Below are 17,779 nucleotides of genomic sequence, written 5' to 3'. Positions count from 1 at the left end.
TTTAGGAATCCTAAAACACATCCCACCACATTGTAAGCAATATGACAAATCCAATCAAGTACAATAGGTAAGAACATGATACCATAGTTCATCCCACCAACCATTCAAGATTATGGAGAGTTCCTTTCAGTTATCATTTTTGTGACTACAGACCTAATAGTGCTTTATACAGGAAAGTTTCCAAACTACCTTAGGATTAACTTAACACTATTACTTTGAGAATCAGGTCTGAGTTAGGTACATACCTATGAATTTAAGTTCCTGATTGGTAGTATAAAATTGGCATCTCTCTGTCTAATAAAAAGACTTATTTGAATTCTGTGTTTTTAATACCAGTCCCTAAAAACACCCATTATAGACAAATTGAGGAATTTAAGTCATATAGGAGGGAAAAAATCATTAGGGTTACATTAAAAAAAAAAAAAAAAGCTATGGAAATTTTAAGTAATTATAAATTTATATGTTTTTACTAACATAAAAAGGCAGCAGCACTCTAAACAAATTATTAATGGCATTACTAATTCCTTCACTCAAAAGGAACTTTTCAGGTTCTGTGTCTCTTGTACAGTGGGGCCTTGACTTACGAGTTTAATTCGTTCCGAGACCGAGCTCGTTAAGGAGCTGGTTAACTCAAATTACTCTGTCAACTCAATGCAAAAAATCGGCCGAGAGACAGCTGGTATCTCAAAAAACTCGTTTGTCGGGACACTTGTAAGTCAAGGCCCCACTGTAGTTTCAATGAGAAGCTTTTAAATTCATTTTACTTTGTAGTGGTTAACATGCATAATGAAAATAACTTTTCCTCCCAGTGGCTGACTCACCACCCAAATGTTAATATCCTTCTGTGTTTATCACTTAAGAGTCTTTGAAGCCTATCTTCTAGAAACATACTGATTTAAGAGACAAAGTAGCCTGGATGCTTTGAAATGTAAAAGGTCTTACTGTCTTAACTATATAGTACATATATGCTAAGGCTGTATAATATTAGTCCTTCTTACATAGGAACAAACACTGGAACAAACAGTACCATTTGTTGTATCCTGGGATGTAACAATTTATTGTATAGAAGTAAAGAACACACCAACTAATCAGGTAAGAAGAATAAAAGAAGACTACTGTGATTATAAAGAAATTAGATCTATGTCAATGGCTCACAATCAATCACTGTTCAGAGCTGACAACTCCACCTCATCAGTAATATCTCATTATACATAGTGAAACTCAAAAGATTAACAGACTACAGAACTGTTTTGCCTGAACTAACCTCTGTTCTTAGATCCCTACCTTCTTAATGCTTCCCTGAAATAAAAATGGGATACGTGAATAACAAAAATCTAGTTTCCTATAAAATATTCCAACAAACCTGAATAGGATACCATTCTTATGGGACAATGTTCATCCTAAGATCAATTAGCATTCATATATATTCTCAATCCTATAGCAGATATCTATGAGTAATTTATGGCATTACTTTACCTCTTCCATCCAATGATATCTACTTATATAAAAACCCTGGGTGGTGTAACATCATGACTGGTCTGGGGACCAAGCAGAAGGAAGTCAGTCCTGCAGGGGTAGTCTTGGAAACAGCTGCACCCTCCTTCGAGCTGTTTCCTGGAGCTGTTTCCAGTGAGGGCGGGGTTTGAGGCAGGAACCCGCCCTTGGAGCGTGGAGGCATATCTTTATAAAGTGTGCCGCGCCAGCACGGCCAAGGGTGAACCTGAGTGGGGGCGGATGAAAGGCTTAGAAAAGACAGACAAGAGAATGAAAGCCGGGTCTCGGTGGGATGCTGCTTCTCTGACAGTGACCACGCCCATAGCCGAGTCTTTATTTTATAGCAGAGGCCACCAGGGCAAGTAAGGGCATGACCAAGATGTTTACAACATTCTCCTGGGTTTCAATCCTACTCAACTACATGCACCTGAACTCTATCAAGCCTACAGCACTCAGGCACGTGGGGCCACGTGTTTGGACCATAGGTTCAAGCTTACAACTATAGCTGTTGGCTATAATTGTGCTGGGAGGGCCCTGCCCTCCAAGCTGGGACTTGCACGTGGCAATGAGAAGACTGCCCTCTCATCAGTCCAAGGCTTGAACCTGTCCAAAACACTGTAGCGGCTCTCCACAATAAAGTTTTAATCTACTTATATAAAAACCCTGGGTGTAACTTCACGGCCAGAAGCGCGTCCAACCGGAAGGAAGTCAGTCCTGCAGTGGTCATCTTGGAAACGGCTGCGCCCTCCCCCAGCTGTTTCCTGGAGGGCGAGGTTTCAGGCAGGAACCCGCCCTCGGAGCGGAGCATGGAAGTGAAATGGTTTGTAATGGATCTATTATTGAAGCTAACTTTGGAAATACCATATCTATAGATCAGTAGTTCTCAACCTTGGCTGCACATTAGAATCACCTGGGAATCTTTTAAAAAATCCTGATTTCTGGGCCTCATCCTCCGGAAATTTTGTTTCTTTGTTACTAATGTTGTGGCCCCACCCCATAACAAAGAAACAATTTCCGGAGGATGAGGCCCAGGAATCAGGATATTAAAAAGATTCCCAGGTGATTCTAATGTGCAGCCAAGGTTGAGAACCACTGTTATAGATAATATTAAAAATATATCTAAACATGCAATTCTTTGTCCAAAAAATAGCATGTTCAAAAATTAAATGAAGAAAATTTGGATATACTCGATGGAGATTTTCACACATATTTGAGTGATGATTCCATTGATTCCACGAATGATGCTGAAAAGGAAAATTTTCCCATCAAATTTCTTAATAGTATTACTCCTTTGGGAATGCCATGTCATAAATTAAAATTGAAAGTGGGTGCAATCATCATGCTATTGAGAAATCTCAATAGTAAATGGGGTCTTTGTAATGGTACCCGATTTATTATCAAAGATTACGACCTAACATTATTGAAGCGGAAGTATTAACAGGATCTGCAGAGAGAGAGGTAGTTCTGATTCCAAGAATTAATTTGGCCCCATCTGACACTGGCCTCCCATTTAAATTGACTCGATGATGGTTTCCCATGATGCCAGCATTTGTGATGACTATTGATAAATCACAAGGACAAACTCTAGACAAAGTAGGCATATTCCTACCTGAACCCATTTTTGCACATGGGTGTACAGGGAGATATTAGAGTAAGTTTAATCACTTTATCAGTCATTGTTTGAATCACTGTTGTTTCTATATCATGTTTTTGTTGTTTCCATATCATGTTTTTGTCATTTTTATATAATGCCTCTGTTGTTGTTATATCCTTTTGTTACTGTTTATTTATTAATAAATTTATATATTATTTTCATATACATTTTACTAATTTCCTTTCATCTCTCACACTTCTATTATAGAGAAAGGGCAAACAGCAATATTAAAATATCTCTGCTAATTAATTCCCTTTTTAAAAAAAAATATATTTTATTGATTTTTTACAGAGAGGAAGGGAGAGGGATAAAGAGTTAGAAACATCGATGAGAGAGAAACATCGATCAGCTGCCTCCTGCACTCTCCCCACTGGGGATGTGCCCACAACCAAGGTACATGCCCTTGACTGGAATCGAACCTGGGACCCTTGAGTCTGCATGCCGATGCTCTATCCACTGAGCCAAACCGGTTAGGGCAATTAATTCCCTTTTAATATGCACAAATTTCGTGCACCAGGCTACTAGTAATAAATAAATAAAAAATGAGAGGAGATGAACAAACATTTTCCAAAGATGACATTCAGATGGCCAACAAGTATATGAAAAGGTGCCAACATCGCTAGTTATCAGGGAAATAAATGCTATCAACATCACAATGAGATAATCATCCCAAATCTGTTAGAATGACTATTAAGGAAAAGAGGAGGGCCTGGCCGTTGTGGCTCAGAGGTTGAGTGTTGATTCATGAACCAGAAGGTTAACAGTTCTATTCTGGTTCACGGCACATGCCCGGGTTGCAGGTTCGATCCCCAGTAGGGGGCATTCAGGAGGCAGCCAACTGATGCTTCTCTCTCACTATTGATGTTTCTATTTCTCTCTCTCTCTCCTTTCCTCTCTTTGAAACCAATTTTTAATAAGAAAAAAAAAAGGGAAGGAATAATGTGTTGGTGAGAAATATTGTGAGATGGTTCGTTATAGTGTACCGGGAGAAAGGGAACACTTGCGTACTGTTGGTGGAAATATAAATTGGTGCAATCATTATGAAAACCAGAGTAATCCAGAAGATTGTCTATCTGTATATATAAAAGCCTAAGCAATCGAATGGCCCAACAACCAGTCGCTATGACGCACACTGACCACCAGGGGGCAGATTCTCAATGCAGGAGCTGCCCCCTGCTGGGCAGTGTGCTCCCATAGCCAGCCTCCTGCAGCCGGCCAACCTCCTGCGGCCTCTCCCCCCAGCCGGCCCTGATCGGGAATGGGAGAGATGGCCCCTATCAGCCCTGATCACTGGCCTGGCTGGGGGATCCCCACCTGTGCATTAATTCCTGCATTGGGCCTCTAGTTTAATGTATATGAGAGGATTTCTGTAGGCCACACACAAATACTATGCCATTTTGTATAAGGGACTTGAACATCCACAGATTGTGGTATCCTAAGAGGTGTCCTGGAACCAATCCCCTGTGTATACGGAGGGATGATTGTATATCCACCCCATATTCACTGCTGCATTATTTACAACAGCCAAAACATGGGAACAACCTAAATGTCCATTCATGGTTAAATGGATAAAGAAAATATACACAAGTGTGCACACAAACACTAATATATTATTCAGCCATAAAAAAGAACTAAATCTTCCCATTTGTGATAACATGGATGAACTTTGAGGGCTAAATGCTAAGATAAGTCAGAAAGAAAAAAATAAATGTTATATGCTCTCACTTATATGTTGAATCTTTTCAAAAAAAAAAAAGAACTCATAGATATAGAGAACAGCTGTGGTTGAATTGGGGAGAGAGTTGCGGGGAGGGTGAAATGGATAAAGGAAGTCAAAAGGTACAAACTTCTAGTTATAAAAAATGTAAGAAAAATAATAAGTCCATTACTTATTTTCTCTATATGATGTGATTAATACTACACAAGTATCTACCTACACTATTAGAAAGTTCTCTCAAACATAATCTTGTAAAACCGAAAAAAAATTTTAAGTCCTATGTTCATTATATTAATCCCATGACATGAATTTCATTTATCCATACAGAAAAGCATAGAAAATGTCCCATTAAATTAATATACCCCAATACTTTGTTAGTTAATAAAGGCAAAAGATTTATGTGGTAGTTCATTCACAACATCTCCCTCTGATATGATATCTACTTTCTTTTTAGCCCAAGTATACTCTTTTCAAACTTTCAGCATGCCTCCAAATTCTAATATTCCAAAATTAAAGACCAAGTGTAAATTTACCTATGCAAACCGAAAAAAAATGTTAAATCTCTTCATTTTTTATACTTCCCTATCAAAGAATGAGTAATATGTTTAGTTTATTCTCAAGAATGCTTCCATTCCTTTTCTGCTAAATACCTAATGATCAAGAGTTCCTTTTTATCTGGAATATTCATTATCTAAGACTCTTCAGTTCCAGGTTACATAGGAAAGCAAGAGCTATAAATAAATGTAGGCATTAATAAAATATCACTTATAAAACCATGTTCCAACCACCCCCACCTTCAAATCAACATGAGTATTTATGCCTGTTCATCATGCCATTATTGTCTTACTGGCCATAGATTTGTAAACACCTGACATATAATGCAAATTGACTGTAAATTAAACTACATTAGAAAAATGTGCAAGATTTCATTAAGTTAATGAAAACATATTGGAAAAATGCTTAGAATCATATAAACAGTTTTGAACAAATGAGTTGTGTCAGTTGAAAACTGAAAATCAATAAAGATGACACTAGATTAACAAAAAGTTTTTTTGAACATAAAAGAATTACAGGTTATTGAAAACTAAACGCAAATATTTTTGCAAAAATGACTTTCATTATCATTACAATGCAAAAGTGAACACTGATAGTAGCATTTGCCTTATGTCCTGATTTCAGAATCCAAACCTACATAAGTTGCAATTCCCTTTAGAAAACCTGGTTCCAAACTAGACATAATTTAAAAAGCTATCTTCCTTCATTCATTATATGGAATATAGGGTTAAATTATTAAAAATATTCCTTACATTAACTTAAAATCCTAAAAATAATTTTTCTTTTCAAGATGTGGAAGAAGCAGTAAATTCCTTATGCAGGTACTGATTACTAACTGTGCTGGCAAGAGAGAACTCAAAAGAACTACAAAACCTATTTGTAAAAATAGAAAAGACAAGACTTTCATAAAGTTAGAACAACACTATTACATTCTGTCTCACAAAGAGACAATAAAAGCCAAACTGATGAACTACATTGACCTATTATCCTCCTATAGGCAGTCTATAAAAAGTTTTCACTAAGGTGCTGAACAATTGACTCACTGCAGAGCCAGATTTCATCTCATCAATAGAACATGCAAGCTTTCAATCGAAATTCTCTGTAAAAGGCAACCTTTGTGATAAATGAACCACCAGAGAAGATTCTAATACAACTTACCATTGTGTATTGCATTCAGCAACTCTGAGAAAGCTTTTAAGTAAGGAAAAAAGGACTTCAGGTTAAGATCATTCTCAAACACACAAAAGAAATACATAGGCATAGACTGAACTGGTGTAATAAAATCTAGGGAAGTCTATCATGTATCGTTTGAATCATTAAAACTGCAAGCTCATTTTTTACATGGCATAAAGTTCTAAATATTAGATTTGTCAATATATTACCTACTAAATTTAAATGTTAGATATATTATCACATTTCCTTAGTAAAAAATACATATGCAAAATTACTTTTATTTTGTTTTGCAAAATCACTTCTAAAAAGATACTTAGTAGTAAATTATGTGATGTTTTTCTTGTAAAAAGTGAGTACCTAGATGCAATTCTATATAGGTAAATCCACCTTTGGTCACACTTAACAACCTTTATTATTAAAAAAAAACTCATTTTATCATCTAACCCGATCAAACATGCTCATATCTTGGAATTCAGTGTAATAGTCTCAACAAATATAGCAGTCTAAGCAAGAAAGCTAACAACTGCCAATATACAAATATTGAAAAATATATTAACATCAAGATTGGTGACAGAAGTCACAATTCTGCAATGGAAACACCATATTGAAGGGCCAAACAGTAATTAAAATTTGTTCACAATTTGACTGTAATATGGATACTGAACACCGGACAAAGCAGCAATCAAGATCTTTGTATGAGAAAGAAATCTATTCAATAAAGAACAAATTGCACTTTGAAAATTAAAACTTATAGAGGTTAATACACTAGGAAAAGCACTAGAGTAGGAGTCAAAAAGCCTGGGCTACCAACCCAGTTCGACAACTTACTAGTTGTTGGACAAGCTCCATCATGCCGATACTGCATGGAAATTTCTGTTGGGAGGGAGGAGAAAGGAAATCAGCAAAGAAGTTGCCAGTGATTCAAGAGTAGAAAAAGAAACAGGCCAGAAAAAATGGGAAACATTCACCTAAAAGTCTAGCTGAGAAAGGCAAACAGAACTATGGGAACAGAAATTGTAAGCTAGTAATTGGGACATGAGGGAATATGTGTGTGTGTGGGTGGGCAAAGGATGAGGAAAAGACATAAAGGCTTACAAATGAATCTGCATAACAACTGTCTAAGAATGAATGGATTCACTACTAAAAGCAAGTGTAGTTATGCAATGTAATAAACTAATGTGTTTCATATAATTCACTAGATGTGAAGTTTATCAAAAACATTTGAATGCTGTGGTCAATTAGAAATTACAATTTAAGTATGAAAATTATTTAGTTTATATACGATCAGAAACCCATTATGATTTATAGAACAGTATAAAACTCATTAAACTACACTTCTTGTAACCTTTCATTTTTTGATGACGCTAATGAATGAGTAAGCCATTACTCTTATTCCTTTACTCCACCCAAATGAGAAGCAGACGTTGACATGAGGCAATAAAACACTGTTAAAACCAAAGCTGCTGAGAAAATGGGAAGTAATTTCTACATGACATTGGAAAGGCAAAAACAGTTGATAAAACCAGGACTAAGGTTGTGATTCACAAACCCTGCTAATCCTGGAAACAGCTGGTATTCCATTGTGGCTAACACTGTCGGCCAAATTCTTTTAAAGGAGGAATATCTAGAAATTCTCTGGATATTACAAAACCAAAAACATGACCTCTAGAAACCATGTGTACAACAGAACCTTTCAGGCAACCATCACTCACATGTCTACCCACATATGTAACTCAGAGGTCGAACCTAATCTTGGGCACACTCTGAATAACCTGAAATAAGACAAAGCAAGATAGACCAAGCCAGCACTCACTTTCAATGACTGTAATATTAAAAGAACTTTATATTCGATGCTATTTAAAAAAAAAAAAATCAAACGTTTAGCCCAGTTTAGTGTAAGTCCTATCCAGGGAACACTCAAAAATGAGACCTAGCAAGAGAATTTGACACCCCAATGCTTCATTAACAAATCCAATACAAGTGAGATTTAAAAGGGGAGTGAAGGCTACAGAAGAGACTGACATGGTACATTACAGAGAAATAGTAACTGGAATGGTACTGAAAAATAATCAAAGGACACTCAGAATAGCCAAAGAACTTTCTCAATTGGGGGGGTTGGGGGGGATGAAATATGGCTATTCTGGCCTTTGATCTAGTACTTTTGTAGAAAGGCAGGTTATAGGCCTAAATTTTCAACTCACCGAAGACCAAAACAAAATCAGGGAATTTTCCAAGAAAGCAAAGGCCAAGGTATATACTGGTTTTAGTAGCATCCAATTTCCTATATGGTTTTCATTATAATCAAAGTATATGAAATATAATCCCAATATAATCAAAGTATATGAAATCATGAACCTGAGTCATTAAGATAGGTTTGAATTATTCTCAATCATTAATCCACTTCTTGGTCTACTATACTGTATTAGTAACTCTACTCTTGTGAGTTTACTGGGCTAATTTTGTATTTTTGTTTGTTTACAGAATCAGCCTATTCCTAATTAAAATATTTTACTAGGGAACGACTTCTCAGTTTCATTTTATAACCTAGGTAGATATGACATAAATAGGGACATATTTAATAAGAACCCTTTCATAGTTATATGGGCTCAAGTTAAACTTTCTTAACCTTCATACTTCAGTGTAAGTCAGAACAAATTTCTCTAGAAGTGATGTTGGCATTAATAACTTATCTCTGTGAAATCTTTAAGATTTTAACACAACCAAAAGAGTGCCTTTCCAGAATCTTTTTTTTTGGTAGCATTTATCACCACTAGAGAATTCCATCACTGAAACAGATTTCAAGTATCTTAATTAAGAAAGGTATGACATTATATTAAAGAACTAGAGACAACTAAGATTTTTTAAAAACAGGAAACCGTATACATTGAAAGACAGTAGCCAAAAGAAAAAACTTTCATGTTAAACCATCAACTCCTTATCATTTAATGAATACCAGATTTTCCTCAGAGAAAATAACAAGATGTTGCTTTTTGTGAAGAAAAAATTGTTAACTTTCTTTGAGGGTGAGTACACAATGGAGTATATAGATATTGTATAATAAAACTGTACACCTAAAATTTATATGTTATTAACCGATGTTACCTCAATAAACGTTAGCTTTCACATGAGAAAATCATAAACTCTCATAATGTTGTTGAGATAAATAAGAAAAAGGAAAAAGACAAACACAACACGTCAACTCTTTCAAATGCTGTAGTAATTTTATTATTTTATTTTTTCAAATGCTGTAGTAATTTTCAATGTCTCAAAAGATTTAGTGCCTACTTGCTAGGATCTCAAAAGAATATCTGTAGGAAAGAAATCAAGCAAAAGCTTAAGACTGCACATTCTATTATAATTTGAACATGTCTTAAGAGAATCACATTATAAGGATCTAATTTCTACTTCTGCTTTATATTCCTGTTGTGGTAAAACAGGAGAAATAACAGCAGCAGCAGCAGCAGTAGTAACTGTTCTGCCTATTTACAAGGCAGTTCCAAGTATCAAATGAAGTAGTAAAGAGTTCTTTAGAGACTCCTGGGTGCTCTAAAATATAAGATACCAGTGGTGTCCCTTGGCCTGGCCCGCGGGGATCCGGCCGAAACCAGCTCTCTGATATCCCCCGAGGGGTCCTGGATTGCGAGAGGGCGCAGGCCAGGCTGAGGGACCCCACGGGTGCACAATCGGGGCCGGAGAGGGACCGTGGGAGGGTTCCAGGGCATGCCCGGCCTGTCTCTCCAGTCCCGATCGGATGGACTCCATCTGCAAGCTAACCTACCAGTCGGAACATCTGTCCCCTGGTGGTCAGTGCACATCATAACGACCGATCAAACAACTGGACACTTAGCATATTAGGCTTTTATTATATAGGACTAAAGGCCCAGTGCACGAAATTTGTGCACTCGGTTGGGGGGAGGAGGGGGAGGCGCGCGGGGCGGGAAGGGTGTCTCAGCCAAGCCCTCTTACAGTCTGGGAGACCCGTGATCAATTGCCTCAAAGAGGTAGACCCCACCCACCCGCTGCAGCACCACCATGGGATAGCCTGGGCGTCCCTATTTGGGGCGATCGATTGCACCGCGCAGAGGGAGGCCCTGCCCACCCACCACAGCCTGCCAGTTGGCAGCTTGGACCTCTCTCTTTGGGGCAACAGTGGAGCCCCCCCAATTGATCGCCCCACCGGCCGATGGACTGGGCCTCCCTCTGCAGGACGATCAGGGGTGATGGCGGGACCCCCGACCAATCGCATCGTACCCGCCTTGGCTGGCCTGGCACTGCCCACTTTCCGTGCCCCCCCCCCCCCCCGCTGCCAATGGTTGCCTCCCTCTGCGGGGCAACTGTCAAGGCAATCAGGGGGCCCCCGCTGGCACCTGCCTTCGTTGCCTGGGGCCTGCGAGCAGCTCCTGCGTTTAGTGTCTGCCCCCTGGTGGTCAGTGCACTTCATAGCGACTGATTGTTCCACAGGTCGTTCTGCCGTTCAGTCAATTTGCATATTAGGCTTTTATTATATAGGATTGCTATTATTATAAGCTGACAGAAGCAGTACCTTTTTTTCCCATTAACAAAATTATTTTAATAGTAAGTTGCCAAAATTAAGTTCAGGATGTATATTCTGGAAAAAGACTACTAGCCTATTAAGTTTGATTTCTTCAGCCTGGCATTCAACTCTTCATAAACCCATTCTTTTCTTTTTTTTCTTTTTTTAGTTAAGTTCTTACTGATTTTAGAGAGAGAGGAAGGGAGAGGGATAGAGAGATAGAAATATCCATCGGCTATCTCCTGCACGTACCCAACTGTGGATCGAGCCCACAACCTGGGAATCAACCAGTGACCTCTTGGTTCATGGGTTTATGCTCTGCCATTGAGCCACACTGGCCGGGCTAAACCCATTCATTCTAACCTATTGAATTATTACCTCCATCCCACAAACACACGCTTCTCATTTCTATTGGGTTTATCTTTCAAATATACCTACACTTTCTTTTTTGATAATATTGCTGGCCTTCTTTTTCTACCTACTCTGAAGTACAATCCAAATTCCATCTTCTCCATCCTAATTACATATGCTAAACTGGCCTGTAGTACTACATGAAAAGCTTTACAAATAATTTCACTTGCAACCTGGTTATAAAAACTTGGAAGGCAGTTACAAAATAACAAAATACTACTAATCACATGATATATTCTCAACAATTACAGTAGCATTCTTTTTCTTTTTTTTAAAGATGCTTAACATTTATTAAACTCAAAGTACTGTGCTAGCAGTGAGCAGACAGTGGCAAACACAACAAACACAGCCCCTAGCCCAGCCGTGGGCAAACTGTGGCCAGCGGGCCGGATCCGGCCCATTTGAAATGAATAAAACTAAAAAAAAAAAAAAAAAAAAAAAAAAGACTGTACCCTTTTATGTAATGATGTTTACTTTGAATTTATATTAGTTCACACAAACACTCCATCCATGCTTTTGTTCTGGCCCTCCAGTCCAGTTTAAGAACCCATTGTGGCCCTCAAGTCAAAAAGTTTGCCCACCCCTGCCATGGAGCTAGGATTATAATGCATATGATAGTCTAACATCATAGCCAATAGCTGCTCACAAAGGTCACTTTCATCATTACTAAATTATAAACCTGTCATTACAGAAAATAAATGTTTTTTAAAGGAGACCATGAATAACAATTCTTGATAACAAAGTAGTACACAGTAAACACTTTCTCCTTCCTACTTATTTTTTTTATGTATATATATATTTTATTGATTTTTTTTACAGAAAGGAAGGGAGAGGGATAGAGAGTTAGAAACATCGATGAGAGAGAAACATCGATCAGCTGCCTCCTGTCCACCTCCCACTGGGGATGTGCCCGCAGCCAAGGTACATGCCCTTGACCGGAATCGAACCTGGGACCCTTCAGTCCACAGGTCGACGCTCTATCCACCGAGCCAAACCGGTTAGGGCTCCTTCCTACTTATTTATATAGGGAGAAACTTTCCTGCTTTTACAATTACTAAATGATTTCTGAACCTAAAATTAGTCCAAATAAATTAATATTTTCATGCTTGCAACTACTGTTGCCAAAAGTAATGGTTCAAATTCTCTCATTGATCCTGTTCCTTAAAGTATGATTGTCATGTATACTAGAGTGTGGTTTTAGACTCTCATCGGAAAACATCCCTTGAGCTCTAACCGGTTTGGCTCAGTGGATAGAGTGTCAGCCTGTGGACTGAAGGGTCCCAGGTTCGATTCAGGTCAAGGGCATGTACCTTGGTTGCAGGCACATCCCTAGTAGGGAGTGTGTAGGAGGCAGCTGATCGATGTTTCTTTCTCATCAATGTTTCTAACTCTCCATCCCTCTCCCTTCCGCTTTGTAAAAAATCAATAAAATATATTTTTAAAGAAGAAAAGAAAACATCCATTGAATTTTTTAACTGTCTGAAATCAAGGAAAATGCATAGCTCTATGACTTAGAGCTGTGAGAATTTTGTCTCAGTTTCTTCTTCCATCCTATCTAATAAAAGAGAAAAATGGTAATTGGCGTACGACGATACCCTTTTCATTGGCTAATCAGGGCTATATGCAAATTAACTGCCAACTATGATTGGCAGTTAACTGCCAACTAAGATTGGCAGTTAACTGCCAACAAGATGGCGGTTAATTTGCATATGTAGGCACAATGCAGGGAGGCGAAAGGGAAAGCAGGAAGAAGCCCCCTGCCACTGACAGTGATCGGAAACCCAGGGGGGAGCTAAGAGCTGGGGGGCAGGGCAAAGGCGGCCCCAGGGCCGCCTTTGCCCTGCCCCCCAGCCATGATCGGAGAATCAGGCGCCTTTTTCGCCCTGGCCAGTGATAGCAGGAAGTAGGGGTGGAGCCAGCGATGGGAGCTGGGCACGGTCAAAGCTGGCAGTCCCAGGAGCTGGGGGTCCCCTGCCCAGGCCTGACACCTCTGCTGGAGGCCTCAGGCCTGGTCAAGGGGCCGATCCGGTGATTGGTGATCGGAGGGTGATGGGGGTCAACTCCTCTGGCCCAGGCATCAGGCCTGGGTGGGGGGCGGAGCCGGGGATTGGGGGGATATGATGGTCCCCTTGCCCAGGCCTGAAGCCTGGGTCAGAGGCGTCAGGCTTGGACGGGGGGTGGACCAAGCGATCAGAGGGAGATGGGGGTCCCCTGCCCAGGCATGATTCCTGGGCCGGAGGCCTCAGGCCTGGGTGGGGGCCAGAGCCAGTGATCAGGGGGAGATGGGGGTCCCCTGTCCAAGCCTGACACCTCTAGCGCAGGCGTCAGGCCTGGGCAAGGGGCTGATCAGGCGATCGGAGGGTGATGGGGGTCAACGCCTGAGGGCTCCCAGTATGTGAGAGGGGGCAGGCTGGGCTGAGGGACACTCCCCCCCACACACACACCCAGTGCACGAATTTCGTGCACCGGGCCCCTAGTATGATTAATAATACTTGATGCTTTTCAAGTGCTTAAGACAGTGTGTAACATATACTAAAGTGTCAACAGCAGTTAGGAATTCTTAATTTATTTCAAGAAGGCATAATTTCTAAATATTCATGGCATTTAGCCAGCTTCTTCTAGGTAAGAACACACTTTTTAGTACTGAGTTTATCAATAAGAGAGTGCTCTGATCTAATCCTAAAACTTTATTAAAATGTATAAAATTAAAGAATATATTATCTTAAATAGCTTTAATGAATCTTATATTATAGCCTTGACTTTAACAAAACATACAAGTTTAAGAAACAACTTAGACACAAGTTTTAAGTTTTTTTGTTTGTTTGTTTGTTTGTTTTTTTAATATATTTTATTGATTTTTTGCAGAGACAAAGGGAGAGGGATAGAGAGTTAGAAACATCAATGAGAGAAACATTGACCAGCTGCCTCCTGCACACCCCCTACTGGGGATGTGCCAGCAACCAAGGTACATGCCCTTGACTGGAATCGAACCCGGGACCCTTCAGTCCATAGGCCGACACTCTATCCACTGAGCCAAACCAGTCAGGGCAAGTTTTAAGTTTTTTAAGCACAACTTTTAAGAAAAAAATCCTGGGAAGTCTAAATTTAAGTCATTTATTGTCAGGAAATAAAATTTATGGGAATTTCCATCCTAAATTTCTGTTTACCTAATGGTGAGGTAAAAGGAACACAAATTCATATTTTTCTCTCACAGATGTACCACAAAATCGCCCTCTGAAAGTAATCATTGTGTAAAGAATGCTATTTCCCATGCCTAAAATCTTCCTAAATATGTAACAGGTAGGAAAATATTTTTAGGCATGTAAATCAATTATTTTAATTCCATTAAAGATATGTATTTCAAATGGCATCTAAATGCAATTTCTGAATTTCACTAGTTATCAGACTTGACTTCTATGTATAGGAAATCAGTGAGGTTCTCTTTTCACAAAAGCAAACTTAGGCTTAATTTTCTCAGTTAAGTTATTCATCTGATTACTGTGCCTCTAGCTAAAAATGAATATATGAACTCAATTTTTTTCTGAGTAAATTTATCTGAATTTACTTTTTGTGACAAAAGGCTAAAGCTAATTGCTAAGAAATCCTGATTTCAAATGTCAAATATGTTTCATGTTACATAAATAAAATATATATTCCAAGTGTGCAATATCTTTAAATATTTTCATGAACTTATTTTTCAATGCAATTTATATATTTTTCCCCCTTTGAAACAGTGATTCTCAGCCAAGGGAGATTTTTGCTCTCTACCCCGGGGGGTTGGGGGGGAGAGAGACAGTTTTTGACTGGGGTTGGGGGTTCTTGGGTGCTATAGGTATCTAGAGGGTAAGGCCTAGGGATCCTGATAAATATCCTACAATGCACAGGACAACATTGCACAACAAAAAGCATCCTGATCAAAATGGCAATAGTGCCAACATTGAGAAACCCTGCTCTAGAACTATCCCTAATGCTACTAATGAAACAATCCTTCCATACTTTACACTCATTTCTAAAAAACAAAACAAAAACCACTTGTCAAACAAGTCTACCACAAGCACTGAAGCTAGCTAGCTATGAGAAACAGCTAGCCTGGTGTGTGACCTTAGGCAACTTATTTTACCTGTCTAACCCTTGGTTTTATCAGCTGTAAAACAGAGGCATTAATAGTTTTTACTTCATAAAACTATTGTGAAGATTATCCAATAATTATAAAGTACTGAACAGACCCTGGCATAAAACAAATGGTAGTTATAATTACTGTTTTTCACATTAAACCTTTAAACATGCTCTTTTCTTCCTCAGAATATTTCATAAGCTTGCTTACTGAAATTATCTGCACAGCTATAAAATTCCAATGTTCTGTGTTTATAAAATATGCATAAACATTCATTAAATTATGTTTTTCCCATACCATTTCCTACTGTCCTCTCCATCAACTAATAGAACTGATAAAATCCATAATAGTTTATTTTAGCCAAAATCTCCTCATTTCTACAATCAGACATCTAAAACCAAAAAAAAGGATGAGCTTTACAAGCAACCATTTAAAATCATTTACCTGAAATTCAAGATACAATTTAAAATATAAATGTGGACATTTAACGAATATCTAAACTATAAAGTTTATGTAAAAACATGAATCTCAAAAAATTTTTTAATTGAAAATAAGTCATTTATTTCTCCCTAAATATGTAACAGGTAGAAAAACTGTAAAAGAAGCATCCCAATGGTGTGAATAACAACATATATAAATGCAGTCATACTTTAATAAAGATAATGGTAAAAAATGTTAAACATACTGGAAAACAAAAAGAATATAAATCATTTCATATATTTCCTGAAAACAAAGAGAATATAAATCATTTCATATATTTCCTGCTAAAATCCATAAATTAAAATCATTTATAAGTGATTGAAAAATATTCCAGATGGAGCAATTCAAGTAGAATTTGTGTGAGGAATTGTTGAGAAATGAAAACTGAAATTTAGAGAAAGAAAGCTCAAAAGCAAATACCAATCAAAAATAGAGTGCAAAAACTGTCACACTTCAAATGCAAATTCTGAGTTGGGTTTTTAAAAAAAATGTTTTCACTGATTTGAGAAGGGGGAGACCATGGATGTCAGAGAGAAACATCGATCTGCAGCCTTCTGCACCACCACCCCTCCCACCAAGGATTGAGCCACAGGTGCCTTGACCGGGAATTTAACCACGACCTCTGGGTGCATGGGACAATTTTCAACCAACTGAGCTTCACCGGCTGAGTTGGTTTTAAAATCTCTGTGCAAGTGAAGCAGAAACAAAAATGGGAATTAATCCTAGGTGTTTCATAAAAAATGACCAATAAACTATTTAGCCTATACTTAAGTTATGTCAGATTAGTGCCAAATGTCTTTTCCAAACACCAAGTTGTCTAAGATCATTACACATTTTTTCATGAAGATAATCAAATGTCACTTAGCAACTCAAGTATTATCATAACAGTAGTTTAAAATGAATTTACTTTTTGGGGTAATGAAAGAGTGATGGTGGTGGAAGTAAGGGAGAAAAACAATGGGCAAATCCCTACCTGAACCAACTGGAGATGAGCCAACACTAAGACTTTGTAAACTTCCATTCCTGAGCAATGTAGGAGATTTCTGAAGACTAGAGCTTGTTATACTTCCTGCAGCTGATGCTACAGATGATGTTGGTGAAGCAGAAGAAACTGAGAGATGAGAAACATTCTCTTGATTTTTGTTTCCTTTGGGTCTACCAGGCCCATGCTTACTTTGTTTATTTCCTTTTCTTTTCTTTTCCTTTACAGTTTCTTCTTCTATGCCAGAAGTTTGAGCCCGCTTATATCCTGCTGTAGGAAGGCTGGAATTACCCAAATCTCCAGGTGAATTTTCAAAGTTTTTAGGCTGTGAAATAACAGCCGAGGTCGAAGGGAGACCAATTATGGAACTAAAACTATTTACCCCCCCTTCCTGGCTTCCAGACTCTCCTTTATGTACATCTTTGGTTGATGATGACTGTTGGGAGTGAGTATAACTGTCATTACGTAGATCTGAGTCTGTAAAGCTCAAGAAATCCTGGGGAGACTGTACTGAACTTCCCGAAGATGATTTTACACTGCCTGGAGTTCCTGAAAAACTACCTGTAGTTAAAAAAAAAAAGGGGGGGGGGGATAGGAAAAGAAAAAATTGGATGCAAAAGTTCCCATGAGCAATAGAAATGAAACAATCATCAAAAAGAGAGGGT

General features: G+C 38.4%; 1 protein-coding gene across 16 annotated transcripts in view; it reads right to left on the bottom strand.

Moving 5' to 3' along the window:
• The window catches only part of MLLT10 (MLLT10 histone lysine methyltransferase DOT1L cofactor), a 242,830-nt gene that overhangs the window by 83,883 nt on the left and 141,168 nt on the right, over nt 1–17,779 (bottom strand). For 11 of the 16 annotated variants that reach the window (XM_059660745.1, XM_059660753.1, XM_059660730.1 and 8 more), the window contains 3 exons: nt 17,106–17,675; nt 7,422–7,466; nt 6,579–6,611 (listed from right to left, as the gene is read on the bottom strand). The exons of 1 other annotated variant lie outside the window; for it this stretch is intronic. In XM_059660745.1, the coding sequence (XP_059516728.1) occupies nt 6,579–6,611; nt 7,422–7,466; nt 17,106–17,675 (648 nt within the window). The remainder of the gene's footprint in view (nt 1–6,578; nt 6,612–7,421; nt 7,467–17,105; nt 17,676–17,779) is intronic. 4 more of the 16 variants (XM_059660737.1, XM_059660766.1, XM_059660738.1 and 1 more) reach the window with 4 other exon arrangements.

Source organism: Myotis daubentonii, chromosome 1 (genome assembly GCF_963259705.1).
Source record: "Myotis daubentonii chromosome 1, mMyoDau2.1, whole genome shotgun sequence".
Classification (NCBI taxonomy): Eukaryota; Metazoa; Chordata; class Mammalia; order Chiroptera; family Vespertilionidae; genus Myotis; species Myotis daubentonii.
Note: the sequence above shows the minus strand (reverse complement) of the source record. Positions and strands in the feature narration are given on the sequence as shown.